Raw genomic sequence first — 16,050 nt, forward strand, 5'->3', positions numbered from 1 at the left:
AGACACCCAAGAGTTGAAGTCCCCCACATACAGCCTAAGATCACTAAAGGGACCTGTTGCTTGGCAGTGGTATGAGAAAAGCCAAGGGGTCAGTCTGCTCAGAATCTGCTTTCTGGGAATCTATGCTGCTGCCCCCTATAACACCTGGTCCTAAAGGTTCATTACTGGCTCAGGCTTTCTAAGCTAACAGAAAGGGGCTGAAAAAATATATATACCTGGAAAACCACTAGGGACACTGGGTGGAAGGAGAGGCCAGAGAACTCTATTGCATGGAGTTAAGAATCTAGCAACCACCTATGGGACTTTCACTTTAGTTCCTCTTCTTGTAGGGAACAAAAATGTGGCCGGCCAGAGTACAGGGAATTCCAGCATAGTCAAGGCTGGTAATCCCAGAGCAGAAGCAGGAACACAGCTTTGGCCCATTACAGGAATCCCTGATATAATTTTTTTTCAGGGTGGGGAAGGAGGTTGGGAGAGCCATTAATCCAAGCCAGCTGCAAGTGTCCTTCCCCGCTATGGTGATAAATGGCCACATTGTGGCAGGGCCAAAGCCCTCACAGCCTCTGGCCAGGCAGCAGATGCTAAAGTCAGCAACTGCCTCTATGGAGGGGTGAGTTACTCATTACACACCAGGGATCGGCCAACCCATCTAGTATGACATGTTATTTGTGATGCTACATGTTGAGGTCTTTTTGCAACCCAATGAGTTTTCTTTCTATATAGGTAAGGTGATTTTGGCCAAAGCAACACTGAATCAGTGTTTCAAGACATTAAAAAAAAAAAAGAAAAAGAAAAATCAATCCTCGAGTAATTCTGTCCCCAAGATAAATTATAAACTTTGCTAATCTACCAATAAAATATACATTTTACTGTCAAATTGTATTACAACCTTTGACCTAAAAAGATGAAAACTTGAGAGGCCGAGGTAGGAGGATCACTTGAGCCCAGGAGTTCGAGACCAGCCTGGGTAACATGGTGAGACCTTGTGCCCAATTTTTTTTTTTTTTTAAATTAAAAAAAAAAAGGTGAAAACAACAAAGACAGTATATGATAAGTCTCTTCTAATTAGTTCTAGAAAAGTCTACTCATGACTATTCTATAGTCTCTTCTTTAGCAAGTTAGTGTCATAAAGAAAAAAGGACTGTTCCAGATTAAAAGAGATGGAAGGAATTAAAACCAGGTGTACAGTCCTGGAGTGAATTATTTACCAGTTGTGAAGAATATTTTAGTAAAAATGAAGAAATTTCAATGTTGCCTATTAGATAATATTAAGAAAGTATTAGTAACTTTATTATTGTGATGTTATGTTTAGCTATCTGACTTTTGAGATGCATACTGATGTGTTTGGAACATAAAGATACCTGTAATTTGTTTTAAAACACCAAAGCATAAAAAGCATGGAAGTTTTAAGAATGACTTGCCCTCTTTTAGAAATTTAAAACGATAATGCTAAAATAAATCATCTTTACTGACTTCATTTCAACAACAATCATCTAACAATATTAGAATAAATTCATCTTATATGCAATTTGAATCAGCTCACATAACTAAAAGGAACTTAAAAATATCAAGTTTGAGGGTATCTCTGTGATGAGAGAGATGCAGGGCCAATGCATTTGGGGTCAAAGGCCTGGATTCAGGAAACTTTCTCCTGCATTTACTGGATGTGTGATACTAAGGAATAACCTCTTTGAACCTATTTTATCCCACAAATAAAACAGGGAAAATAATTGTTAAACTCTTAGTTATAAACCAAAAACAAGCAAGCAAACCTTGAAAACTACAAAGCCTACACAACTACATTGTTACCATTCTTAGAATCAGATTATTCTCTTTTTATCCTTCTTGTGAATGGGCAGGTAAAACAGAAATTTTAACCCAATTATAAAGTTAGTATTACATTTTGCTTAGAAACATTTTTCCATTAATTAGCTCATATGATTTAGGATATTTTAGCTGCTATTTGGCCACATTGTTTTGGCCAATTTAACTCCATTATTTCAATCTAATATTGCTACCCTATTATTACGGTCTTTATTAATATTAAATTGCCTCTACTTCTCCATTTTTCTTTTTGCTCTAGATAACTGTAAAATAGCAATTAATTTTACTATTAAAACTCTTGCTAAAGCACCCAACATCACTAATCATCAGGGAAATGCAAATCAAAATCATAATGAGATAGCACCTCACTCCAGGTAGGATGGTCATTTTCAAAAAAACCAAAAGAAAACAAGTGTTGGCGAGAATGTGGAGAAAAGGAAATCCCCTTGTATGCTGTTGGTGGAAACGTAAACTGGTGCAGCCACCATGGAAAACAGTATGGTTCCTCAACAAATTAAAAACAGAATGTTCATATGATCCAGCAATCCCACTTCAGGGTATATAGCCAGAGGAACTGAAACCAGGATCTCAAAGAGATAGCAGCACTCCCATTTTCACTGCAGCATTATTCACAATAGCTAAGACATGGAGGCAACTTAAATATCCATCAATGGACGAATATATAAGGAAAATGTGGTGTACACATACAATGAAATATTATTCAGTCTTAAAATGGAAATCCTGCCATTTGTGACAGCATGGGTGAATCTAGAGTACATTATGCTAAGTATAAGGCAGGCACAAAAAGACAAATTCCACATGATATCACTTATATGACAAATCTAAAATAGTTAAACTCAGAGAAGCAGAGAGTAGAATGCTAGTTGTCAGGAACTGGAAGGAGGGGAAAAATGGGGAGGTATTGGCCAAAAGGTGGTACAAAGTTTCAGTTATGAAGGATAAGTCCTAAAGATCAACAGTACAGTGGCTATAGCTAATAATACAGTATCATATACTTAAAAATTTGCTAAGAGGGCAGATCTTATGTTAAGTGGTTTTTATCACAAAATAATAATAATAATGAATTAAGTGGGCAGGAGAAAACTTCTGGATATGGTAGAAGTGCTCAGGAATAGATTGTTGTGATGGTTTCATGGAGATATACTTATCTCCAAACTCATCAAGTTGTATACATTAAGTATGTATAGCTTTTAACATGTTAGTCATACCTCAATCAAGTGGCTTTTAAAAAGTCCATGCTGTAATAATTTGATAAACTTGTATGTTGTATACAAACTTCTTTGATCTTTTTTCTCTATTTTTATTTCTAATTGTCCACAACTCTTTTGTTTCATAATTCTTTATTTATTAAGCTGCAATCAATATATTAAAAAAAGACATGCTGTTGAAATTCAAGCAAATAGAGTGTACCTCAGTGAAGTGCTACTATTTGCAGTAGTTTCCACACCAGTACTGATCTCTGTCATCAGCTCTGAGAGGGGAAAGTTTTCTGGAAGAAAATAATAGCATTATAATTAATATCTCCCTCATTTTCCCAAACAGATAACAGGAAATCTAATTTTCTAATCTCTTCACATAAATGAGTGGCAAATATATGGATTGTGCTGTCCTGAAATATCATCTTAATTATTCTCTACAAATTAAAAAAATCATCTCTCATTTTTTTTAGCTAATTTCATCTAAAGCAAAGAGTTTTTAGAAAATACATTCTGTGATCTTTGAGGGCTTTGTTGAAAAGTAACTATCACATTTTCCCAAAAACTCTGGGCTGGATGGGATTTTAGGCAAAGTATATAATTCTAATGCTCAATGTTGCTTACGTAAAAATCATGAGAAACTTACCCAGAGTGCAACTCTTAAGGACAAACTAAACTTTATACTAAAACGAGACAGTAGAGCATGTGGGTGGAGAGAGGGTAAGTGAAGCGCTTCCCCTTCCCCTTTCCAAAGGTCCTGGGATGACTGAGACCAACTGGCAACAAACCACTGACTGTGATGCCAACAGGAATAACTAAAAGCTTTGTATCTACTAGTCTCGTCAAATCTTCACAACTATGAAAAAAGTACCAGGATTTAACAGAGGAGTAATCTAAGGCTCAGTAGTGGAGCTGGGGTGCAAACCCAGGCTTACTGAACTCCAGGACTAGCTCCTGGCCACACCGTGCTTATATGCCCACTCCCTGTAGACATTTAGCAAGTCATTGTCATATATTGTCATTTTATTTATGGACAAAGTCCTCATACAGTACCTATATCATCATAGCGTTCCACCCAGACTACAGAAACTCTTGTCTCAGGTCCAAGGGGAGGAACAGGGCGACCCTGAGGCAGCTTCCTCATTCTGGAACTGGGACTGAGCTATATGAAGAAGAAGACAGAGAGCGGGAAAAACAACAGCAACAAAAAACTGGCTTAATAAAACTACCCAGTCATTCATTTGTCAAGGTGCTCAGTGATATAAGTATCAGGTCATGGAAAATCACTTTAGGAAAACATGTATACATTTGCAACAAAGCACTTCTTTGGCTCCTGTTCATCAGTCTTAACCTAGGACAAGAAAATGAAGGCTTAAAATTGTCAAAGAAAAAACAAGGAAGGAATACTGAATAATAATAATTTGCATTAATAAAAACAAAATTTACACGCAGTATCTTAATGAGGGCTTAAAGGATTTGAGTCTATCTCTATTAGGGCCAGAAAGCAGTATGCTTCCCCATCACAGCAACATCACTACTTGTCTGGGGATCCTCATCTCTAAAATGTCCCATCAGCAAGTTATTCCCAGATCCCAGAACAAATGTCTCCTACTGCAATTTATGCTTAATTCCTTTTTCTCATCAGTAGAAAGAAAAACAAGTTGTCTGGGCCTTCATTATCATGCAGTGTGCTTCTGGCTTCCCGCCACCCTAATCAACTCTAAGTTTCACTGCAAGGTTAACAGGACTGTGTGGCCCCCCTTTAGCAAACTGGTACCCTGAGTTGCACTTCTTTTGAGGCATGCAGCAGAGCTAAGTTGTGCTAAAGCCCTAAACAAAGCTCATGTGTACAGAGCGGAGAATCTCATACTTGAGGTGAATTTTAAAATTAAAACTGCTTTATTAGCACAGAAATATACATGTCTTTACCAGATGACCAGAGTCCATGGCAAGTCCCCCAGATGCTTGTATCCACTCTGACATTCACAGAAAATGGCCAGACCAAGAGATTTCTCCCAAACTAGTGACAGATATCTGGCCATATTCACAGACTACTTTCTTAGCATCAAGGCCCCTAATTAGCTTTGACTCTGACTTCTTCCATGTCTGACGTCTAGCCCTAGATTTAAAGAGCTCCTGTGATTAGGTCAGGTCTACTTGGAAAATCTCCCTTTTGATTAACTCAAAATAACGCAATTAAACCCACAAGATCCCTTTGCCAAATAATGTAACATAATCACGGTTATCCTATCATATTCACAGGTTCTACCCCCATGCAAGGAGAGGACATTGTACACAGGCAAATGTTGCTGGGGGTTATCTTAAAATTTTGCCCAACACCCTGACGTTTTCCCTGCAGTCTTGCTAAACTCACCTCAATAGTTCTAGTGAATTTAAAAAGAGATTCCTCAGGGTTTCCTACTTACATGACCATGTCATCTGCAAATACATACAGTTTTACTTCTTTGTTTCTAATCTCTATGTACTGTGTTTCCTTTTGTCTTATTTCTCTATGTAGGTCCCTCCTCTACCATGTTGAATGTAAGTGGTGAGAATAGGCATCCTTGCCTTGTCCTCCATCTCAGAGGAAAAGCATTCAAGAATAATGTATAATGCGTAAGTATAATGTTAGCTGTAGGTTTTTAGTAGATGCTCTGTATCAAGTTGAGAAAGTTCTATTCATAGTTTGCTGAGAACTTTTCTCGTAATGAGTACGGAATTTTTGTCAACTGTGTTTTCTCCATGTATTGAGATAACCATATGGTTTTGCTTTTTTGTTTGTTTTTTTAGCTTGTTAGTGTCTGCAAAGTATACTATAAGTGAGAAACAAAAACATGGTGCTTTATCTGGGTTCTAAGGAATAACTATGCTGGCATTCAGAAAATATGGGCAGCTCACCACTGAATTCTAGTTCTGTTCACAAATCTCAAACAAAAAAATTTTTTAAAGTATTAGATTTGGCTAAAATCTTGCATTGCCATGCAATACTGACTGCTCATCTCTAAATTGTATTCTGTAAAACCTTTAAAAAACTCCTGATTTTCAAATCAGTCTACTCCAGGGACTATTACACCACCTGGCCTTTTTTTCCTAAATCAATTTTAAAGGTAAAAACCTCCCCATATTCTCTTTTAAGTATATACTTACATTAAAAGTAATTTTCGCTGTGGAAGGAAGCCAACCTAAACTCTTGTACAATGGAGGAACACCTTTAAGTCAAGCTGACACTTCTGTCTTTGTTATGATTTGTTCTAAGTCAATCTTCCTACACTTCTGACCTGATCACAGATAAAAAAGTAATATTCGCTGATAAGGTAAAAAAAAAAAAAAAGATAAAAGCAAAAAGCTCCTCTTGTAGTAAGTGCTGTGTTCCTCACTCAGAATATTTATCCATACACTGAGTTATTTTCCACAATGTTCCTATATTTATATGGTCAGACTTGTTTAAGATGAACATTGCAAGATTAAAGATAAAAAACATGTAGTTACTGCAGTAACTTTCGTGGATATTTCAGGGACAAAATTAAAACCTTGGTTTAAAAAGGAACAGATGAGAGAATCAAGTATGGGATCAGAATAGTGAAATCAAGAGAATCCACAAAGGCTGTCTCAGAATAAACTATCTGTTGCAGGCTGAAAAAGAGAAAATCATGAGAATTTTATTTTAAAAAATTAAGTTACTAAGGAATCAGTACTCTGATATAATTAGTCTCTGGGTTAAAAGCTTTTCAGGCAGGATTCTATAATTACCCTGATTTCACTACAAAATTTTGGAGACCTATCAACAAAGTAACTTACCCTCTGTGAGGAATTAAGATTGTCTGTATGATTGGGGAAAAGCTCAAGTGTCAGGGATGGCTGTTTCAGAATTCCTGGCATAAGATCCATATTTGAATCACTATCTTGGTCCGAGATGTTACTTTCCAATGAATCAGCTATGGGGTAAAGGAAAAAAAGCAACTATAATACATACCACTTATTTGGAGCAAGACTGTTAAAAATAATTACGCTCACCAGTCTAACTGAAATCACTTAAAGCATTGCTTCTAGAGCAAGGGCTGCCGAACTTTTTCTGTAAAGGATCAAGTACTAAGTATTTTAGGCTTTGCTGGCTATACAGATCTCTCACATATTCCTCTTTGTATTTTATTTATAACCCTTTAAGAATGTAAAAACCATTCTTGGCGGCATTTGGCTTGTGCCACTGTGGTTTGCCAGCTCCTGCTCTAAAGGATAACCAAAATAAGACTAGAAAATATTTGAAGTTTCAGATGTAGAATATAATACATGCCATTATTACCCTCTGAATCATTTTGATTATATATTCGATCATGTAGCATCGTGCCAAATAGGCACTGGGACACCCAGAAGCTACAGAAGATCTAGTCTCTATGATTAAGAGTAATGTGGTTAGAGATAAGTTCACAAAAAGTTATCCTCCACCCCATCTAAAAAAATCCCCAAATATCAGAAATAGGAGGAAGCTGAGTAGGAGTGGGCACAGTTGGCATAGGAGATGTTTCACAACAGAAGACAAAGACCCAACTGCAGGAGCTTTAGTGTAAGGACAAGGCTCTAGCGCTGGGAGGACTTGTCTGGTACTAACAGGCTGGGCCAGAGAAATTAGGCAGGTATGTCCCCAAAGAGGATGGACAGGTTCTGGCTTCTGGAATTAAAGTAGTAAACCAGAACCTTGACAGGAAGCCCAACAGCCGCTATAATTCAAACCTAAACCGTAGAAGGTCCAACCTTCCAGCGACACAGCTGGACCCAGAGAGTAAGAGAGGGAGGGGCCTAGAGTGGGAAATCAAGGGTCCAAGGACAAAAGTTAGGCAGCTACCAAGGTAGGGCACAACAAAAGTCGTTAGTCTGGAAATGAGACTGTGAAATCGTGATGTACAGTATCCCATCCTAAAAATGATCTCAAAGAAGAAGGTGAAGTTTTCTATCTACTGCCTGACCACCTACTCGGTCAGGCTTGAACAAACAGGCTTAACTTGCAAAAAGCAAAGGTTCTGGGCAAAATAAAACTGAGTTCAGACTAAGAAGTAATAATTACTCCCAATTCTTAAAAAGAAAAGTCTTGGACCACCATCTTTTCTAGGCTGCTTAAGTTTCTCTTGCTCAGAAGAATGGCCAGATGCTATCATGAGATCCTTCCCGTTGTAGGATTCTATGTGGTTCCATGCAAAGGCTCTCAAAAAGTAAGTGAGGGATCACTCGTAATTATAGAAAGAAATGAACTGGAAAATAAGCCTATGTACTGACTGATTAAATTAAAGAAAGCATATCAGTTGAAATGGGATTCCTTCACTATTTAAAGATTATCAGAGGGTCAGTCTGCTTGTCTTTAACTACTTTCCTTAAAAAGTTAAGAGAAGATACCTTGTGCTTTTGCATATTCCGTTATTATGCCTTAGAAGCTAAAGAATGCCTTAGATCACTTCAAAATCTCTTCCAAAGCAGTAATATCACACAACCCAGGAATATAAATATAGATCCTAAAACAGGACCATGCAAAATGGTCTTACTTAAGGACTCCACAGGAGAAGGAACCACAAAAGCAATTTCCGTAAGGGCATCAGCATAATACAGCACCTTCTTCTGTCCATTGAAAATGCTAGCTCCAATATCTTCAGAGGAAATCACTTCTTCTGGGAAAAAGAAACACCACATTACAGCTTCAAAAAGTAGAAAAAAACCAGTATCATCTTGCTACACGAAATGTTAACTGGTTAATAAAGTGATAAATAGAATATATGTTTCCAGCAAGAACCAATTAGTATGAAAGAATAAAATATAATGCTTATTAGATGTCTTTATTTTTAAATCATAAAATCTTCATTTCATAATTTCTCAAACGACTATATATCAGACCACTTCTGATTAGCAGGGCTTTTAATTCATGTGTATGAAGCAGATTAAGGGAGCAGTCCTTTGGATCCGGTGAATAAATAATCAAAAGGAAGACCATCCCAGTACCTCAGAAGGGAGTTGGGCCAGAGAGACAGGCAGGCAGGCAGGCAGACAGAGAGAGAGAGAGAGAGAGAGAGAGAGAGAGACAGAAAGAGAGAGAGAGAGAGAGAGAGGAAGAAGGAGGAGGAGGAAAAGAAGAGGAGGAGGAGGAGGAGGAGGGAGGAAGAGACAGAGAGAGAGAAGAGAGAGAGTACACATGTGCGTTATCTCTGGACTCTGGCTTTTAAGGCATTTCTATCCCTGGTCTCTCTCTATGGCTCCTCAAGTTGGCCTATGTTCCACCTTCCTCAATGGTCAGTGACATTGTATAAAAATGTACAGCCAGTTTTAGTAATAGCATCTGCTCTAAGCCAGGAAGACTGAATTAACAAAAGAAACACTCATGAGAGCTATATAGTTCTCAATTAAAATGAACTCAGTGTCCTACCAGCAGTACATAAAAGACCAACAATCTGACCAAAAAATGGACAGGGGAAATGAACAAGTACTTCTCAGGAAAGAAATAAAAATATGGTAAGATATGCTCAAGCATTATTAAAAATGAAAAATTTCTCACTTAAAAAACTGGAAGATACCTAATGCTGGTGAAGATTTGGCAAATAGGGAGCTTAGACAAGAGGTTAGCAAACTTTTTCTGTAAAGGACCAGACAGATAACATTTTCGGCTTTGTAGGCCATAGGATCTTTGCCACAACTACTCGATTCTGTCATTGTAGCATGAAAGCTGTCATAGACAATGTGTAATCTAGAGTGTGACCAAGTTCCAATAAAACTTTATTTTCAAAAACTGGGCTTTCGTTTTCTGACTCCTGGTGTGGGCTCCGGGCAGGGACTTTGTATCTGCTGTAGTACATGCTGTGGTTACTATCCCAACAGCCACTCTATCCACCCCTATTCTGCAGCAGGCAAAATGTGCATGTGGGACTGACCTCTGATACTAGTTCTATCTTGTCTGTATCTCTCTACCAGAGTCATTCTTTCTTGCCACAAGGACAGGCTTGGGATAGTCTAATCACCATATAGTTCCGGATTCGGGGAGTAGGGGGTTCTCAGATCTGGCTAATCTCTCCTCTTCAGGCTGCTGTGGTATGTGAATGTAAAGCCTGGAATTGCCTTTCTGCACTAGTAGAGAAGCCAGGCTGGTGACAAAGCCAAAATATGGAGAGCAACGCTAAAGGAAAATTGTAAAGAAATAAAACAAGAATGCTGATCAAACGACACCAAAGCTTAACCAACCTCTAGAATTTTCAGTTACATGGGCAATAAATTATCTTCAAAATCTAAGGCAGTTTGGGTCACGTTTTCTGATACTTGCAACCATAAGTATCCAACTGATGTATTTATCAAAATGAAAAATGTGCACTGGGCATAGGCATTATCCACTTTAGAGAGGTAATACTAACTTTCCAGTGACCTCAGGAGCCCAGGAACACAAAGCATTAGCCAGGTGGGGCAAAGGTCTTAAGTTTAAATTTATACTTGCTCTGGTACTTGTTATCCTGATTACAGTTCCTCAGAGGATCTGAGGGGATGGGCAAGAATCCTCAGAGATGGTCAGCTGTTTACTACAAAGGTTTTGGTATAATATCCCAAGAATCTAACCTTTAAGTATGACTCTTCTGATAGCCACGGTTGATAAAACACACTGGTTAACAGAAAACTACTTATCAGACAAAACATGCTTGTTAGGAAGCTGTATTGTTTGTATGGATGACCTATATTTATTATACCATTTGTATAGAAAATTGAATCTTATGCATATTATAAAAAAGGAACTTATCAGCATTGTAATAAGCCAGTCATTTTGTATTAATTAACTCTATCATTATGTGTATATATTTCATATACACTGAAAACGTCTAGAAGAATATATAAACTAGTATTAAGTTACCCTGTCAGGACTGGGATTAGGGGAAGGATACTTTTCCTCTATATACCTGTTTGTTTTTTAGAGTCAGGGAGTTGCTCTGTCACTCAGGCTGGAATGCAGTGGCATGATCACAGCTCCAAATCCTGGCCTCAAGTGATCCTCCCACCTCAGCCTCCTGAGCAGGCAGGACTACAAATACGTGGCCCTCAAGCCTAGAAAATTTTTTCATCTTTTGTAGAGACGGTGTCTTGCTATGTTGCCCAGGTTGGTCTTGAACTCCTAGCCTCAGTCGATCCTCCCACCTGGCTTCTCAAAGGCAGGCATGCACCACTGCACCCAGCCTGGTTTTGTATTTTTAATAAGACTATAAATCATAGTAAAGGGGGAAAAAAAACAAGACTAACAAAACAAGCAACAACTGACATTTGAAGCACTGTGAGTTTTACCTTGTTGAGATCCTTCACCATCATCACAACAATTAATAGACCAACTGGTAGAAACATGCCCAGTCCAACCAGGGTGTCTGCCCACATCTACTGACCAGCCAAGGGAAAGCAAAAATTCTAGGAAATGTGGCTGAACAGTTCTGGAAGACTCCACATTCTTCAAAATCTGAAATACATACCAATCATCAGCTATAATGAAGGAAGAAAAATAATGTATCAAAATAAATCTTCATAAAAATTGGTTAGCTTTGAAGCTTCTGACAAATCATGTCCAAGCTCAGAATACATTTGAGGATATATCACTATAGAGAAAATGCATTCTCCAGAGTTAGACAGATTTGGATTGGCTGAGCCTTGGGCAAGTTTCTTAACCCCACTGCCTCAGTTTCTTAATCCATAGAGTAGAGATAATAACAATGGTTATGAAATAATGCAAGAAAAGCTATGAGCTCTCTTCCTAGCAAAACAATTACTGAACCAGGCATGTTTACTAAAAGATACTATGTCCTTACCTTCATGAAGTTTACTGTCTGGTTAATGAGAAACATTACATAGGGATGCAACTATTTAACTATAAATCTTGACAAAGGCTATAAAACCTACTAAAATTCAATAAACATTAGGTGTAATTAATAAATGAGTATGAAAATATCCTTTTCTTAGGTCAAAGAAGAGAATTTCAGGAAAAATGAAGTGGCCACAAAGTTCTCTCCTCTTCACTAAGCACTAAATGTAAGACGTGCGCTTTCTACTGGCCTCACAAAGTGTCCCTCACTCTAAAACAGTGCTTCTCATCTAGGGATGATTTTGCTTTTCAGCGGACATCCAACATTTGGAGACATTTTTGGTTGTCATAACTGGTGACGCACACTACAAACATCTAGTAGTAGAGGCCAAAGATGCTGCTAAATGTTCTAAAATACATAGGACAGCCCTCATAACAAAGAACTTATCTGGCCCAAGATGGTAATAGTGCTACTCTTGAAAAACTCATTTCTAAAGGAAGGAAAATAAGAAATTTCTTTGCAAATGAAAAACTAAAGGGGGAGGGTGGAGAGCAGAGTGTAACAAAATCATCTGGGAAATCGCGTAAAAATAAGGTTCTCTTCGCCTGCCCTAGACCTTCTACATTAAAATCAGCGAACGCGGAATCCTGGAATCACTATTTCTAAAAATTCCTCCAAATAACTATGATGCAGCCAGTCCACAGATCACTGATGTCATTCATACAATGCTAATCTATACCAAGATCATATAGAGGCCTGTGAAAGTCAAAATGTAAGAAGTTACATCCATTACATCTGACCCATTGCAAATCACCTCAAAGTCATTACCTCTTAAGCACAAAACCAGTCTATTTTTTTTTTTTCTTTTGAGACGTAGTCTTGCTCTGTCGCCTAGGCTGGAGTGCAGTGGCGTAATCTCTGCTCACTGCAAGCTCCACCTCCCGGGTTCATGCCATTCTCCTGCCTCAGCTTCCCGAGTAGTTGGGACTACAGGCGCCTGCCACCACACCCGGCTAATTTTTTGTATTTTTAGTAAAAACGGGTTTTACTGTGTTAGCCAGGATGGTCTCGATCTCCTGACCTCATGATCCGCCCACCTCAGCCTCCCAAAGTGCTGGGATTACAGGTGTGAGTCACCGTGCCCGGCCTAAAACCAGTCTCTTTAGAAGTGAACCTATTTAGTTTACCCATATCCCTTCACATTCTTATGGGTGCCAAGAAACTGACTTAACAACCATTTCTAGTTTTTGCAATTCAAATTTTTATCTAGAAGTAAAACTTTTAAATAAACAATTTTTGAAAATTTAGTCAAGAAGCAATAAGTGAATCCAATTCAACTTGCATGGATTCTGGCAGACAGAAATTAATCTTAATCTACCATGTGGCTAGGGAAGACAGGTCTCAGACATTCCAAAGGAGGTCTCAGGAAATCTTCATTAATTCCTAGTTACCCTCAGCTTCTAAACAGCTAGGGAAACTGGACTGGGTTAGGAGGTGCCTCAAGGGTTTGTGTCTTCTTGTACAGGCAGGAGAAAGTGGCTCCATTATTCTCAAACAAAGAATGCGCTGACTTCCTTCAAAACAGATCCCCACCTCCAGAATTAATCCAATTTTACTGAGGTTCTTCTAAAACACTTGAGTCCATCGGTCTCATCTCTGGCTACCACCAGCCCACTTTCTCTTAAGCTCCAAGTATATTAGACCCCATAATGAATTTTATGAAGATAAAATACTCTCTTTACCCTGAAGAATTTATACATTATTATTACTTTGTCAGTGACAATCTGCTTCTGCCTCCTTACCTACAGTTAATGCACACCTTAAATACCAGCTAGAGTATCTTTCCCTCCAGGCCACCTTCTTAAAACCAGATTAGGTTTTCCCGCTACTGCTCCTAGAACGTGCTTTAATGACCCTATTAGCACCCTTTACAACGGTTGGTTGCTTATTTAATCATCTGTCTTCGCCTCTATGCAGTTTTAGGGGGCCAGAAATCTTACAGATTTTGTTCACCTAACAACAGACACTTATTAACTTTATTGACTCAGTAACAAAAAAATAACTTTCTCATAAATCAGCATTCTTTTCTAGGAGCTCACAAATCATTTGAAACAGTGCTTCTAAACATTTGGAAACTTTGGTAAATTTCTTTAGGCATGCTAATTTGATTAGCTGATGGTCTTAAAATGACTACTACAGTAAAATTCCAGGATCATGCAGTCACAGTGCCCTACACATCTGAATACTACATTTTACAAGTCTTCCTTCAGTTTTTTCCTAGTTATAGTCAGTAACTTCCTGCCTATTCTATATTTCAATTATTCCTTTTCAAAAAACACTTCAAGTTTCCTGCCATTTTGCTCTCAGTTTTCCATTCTCACCTATCTTACATTTTTCTTCATCCTTCTCCTAGTCTCTTTGTTACACGTATCCAGCTATGTTTTACTTAGTCCCTCTGTTTTGTTTTGTTTTTGAGACAGAGTCTCGCTCTGTCGCCCAGGCTGGAGTGCAATGGTGCAATCTCGGCTCACTGCAACCTCCGCTTTCCGGGTTCAAGCAGTTCTCCTGCCTCAGCCTCCCAAGTAGCTGGGACTACAGGTGCCTGCCACCACACCAGCTAATTTTTGTATTTTTAGTAGAGACAGGGTTCTACCACGTTGGCCAGGCTTGTCTTGAACTCCTGACCTCAGGTGATCCACCCACCTCGGCCTCCCAAAGTGCTGGGATTACAGGCGTGAGCCACCACACCCAGCCAGTCCTTCTGTTTTTCTCCTTTATTTCAGCTGTTATTTCCCCCACTGCACACCACGCATTCCTCAACTGAAATGATTTGTTTCTGAAATTACTAGGAAGGTGAGCTGCTTCTCAAAAGGGAAACTGTTACTCGTTTCTATATCCTGGCATGCTGAGCCACAGGGAAGATGTTCAATAAATATTTGTTGCTGTTGTTTTATTCTTCTTGAGCCTTACTTTAACTTTTTATGACTACCCTTCTTTATTTCAGTTTATTTTGTCTTATGAATCTGAATTCCTGAGGGGGAAGAAAGATATCCTACAGCTCCTATTTAAATCACATTTCTTAAGGGTCAAAAGACTCAGGACTCCAAGTATCATAGTTTTGGTTAATTCTGTTTTCAAACTGGTTCATAGCAAGTCTTTAGGCATCAAGTATAAAACACTTCTTACCACAGACAAGTACATACCATGTAAAATTTTGTATATGAAAATGAAACTTTTTAAGGAATGCGAGTCTCCCTCAAATTATCATGCCCAGAAAGGCACTGAAATGTGATAGCAGTCGCATCTCACTCCTGCTTGAGCTAACTAATAATTTTGAAGCTGCGTGCTATATGGACTCTAGACTGCATGTCACCACCAATAGTTCATAAACTAATCTAACAGTGCTGGACACCACAGCTCATATCCTACAGTTCAATAATTTGTATCTACTCACTAATCAATGTTATTTCTGTAAACCAATGAGCATTCCTGAAAAACAACTTTTGTAATCATCTGTTCTCCTGGCTCATCCTTTTTATCTTTAAAAACTTGAGACTCTCCTTTGTTCTTGGGAGAACTTTCCAGCATTTCCCATTTCCTCAACTCTGGCCCAAATAAACTCTCCATATTAATTTTGCCTCAATTTTTTTTTCTAGATGTGTATTTATAGCACAAAAATATACCAAAAAAAAAAAAATTCATAACTCTTACCTCTTGGTTTGTTTTCTGACCTGGCTTCATATAGAAAATAAAAACTGTGTCAAAAGGACGACATGGCAAGAGATCCAGATACCCTATGTCATCAAAAAATCCAGGTATCGTGGAATCAAGTGCAATAAGGTGAGGAGGTAGACGACTATTTGCAGGTTCCTGCCACCAAAAGAAGAAAGGAGCAATTATTACCTATTCTCTTGCATTGTTATAATTATAAAAACAATACTTGCTCATGGTTTAATAAAAATTAAATTTAAAAATGTAGAATGGTAGGAATAAACACAACCATAATCCTAAAGAAATTATTTAACATACTTCCTTTTAGTTCTTTTATTTGCCTCTTTTTAAATTAAAGACAACTGAGATTATATTGTGTATATAATTTTGGATCCTGTTTTCTCTATAATATTGTGCTTTCTAGAACTTACCTTTAATGTACTTTTTTTCTCATTCATTAATGGTGAAATGTGAAATGGTACAGCTACTTTGGAAGACAG

General features: G+C 38.1%; 1 protein-coding gene across 8 annotated transcripts in view; it reads right to left on the minus strand.

Moving 5' to 3' along the window:
• The window catches only part of LOC116273018 (ral GTPase-activating protein subunit beta-like), an 80,382-nt gene that overhangs the window by 4,802 nt on the left and 59,530 nt on the right, over nucleotides 1–16,050 (minus strand). For 6 of the 8 annotated variants that reach the window (XM_031661960.1, XM_031661958.1, XM_031661959.1 and 3 more), the window contains 6 exons: nucleotides 15,551–15,709; nucleotides 11,334–11,499; nucleotides 8,573–8,695; nucleotides 6,840–6,976; nucleotides 4,095–4,203; nucleotides 3,256–3,334 (listed from right to left, as the gene is read on the minus strand). In XM_031661960.1, coding sequence (XP_031517820.1) covers nucleotides 3,256–3,334; nucleotides 4,095–4,203; nucleotides 6,840–6,976; nucleotides 8,573–8,695; nucleotides 11,334–11,499; nucleotides 15,551–15,709 — 773 coding nt within the window. Of the gene's footprint in view, nucleotides 1–3,255; nucleotides 3,335–4,094; nucleotides 4,204–4,281; nucleotides 6,320–6,839; nucleotides 6,977–8,572; nucleotides 8,696–11,333; nucleotides 11,500–15,550; nucleotides 15,710–16,050 lie in introns of those variants that run through there. The other 2 variants (XM_031661957.1, XM_031661963.1) reach the window with 2 other exon arrangements.

This window comes from Papio anubis, unplaced genomic scaffold (genome assembly GCF_008728515.1).
Source record: "Papio anubis isolate 15944 unplaced genomic scaffold, Panubis1.0 scaffold310, whole genome shotgun sequence".
Taxonomy (NCBI): domain Eukaryota; kingdom Metazoa; phylum Chordata; class Mammalia; order Primates; family Cercopithecidae; genus Papio; species Papio anubis.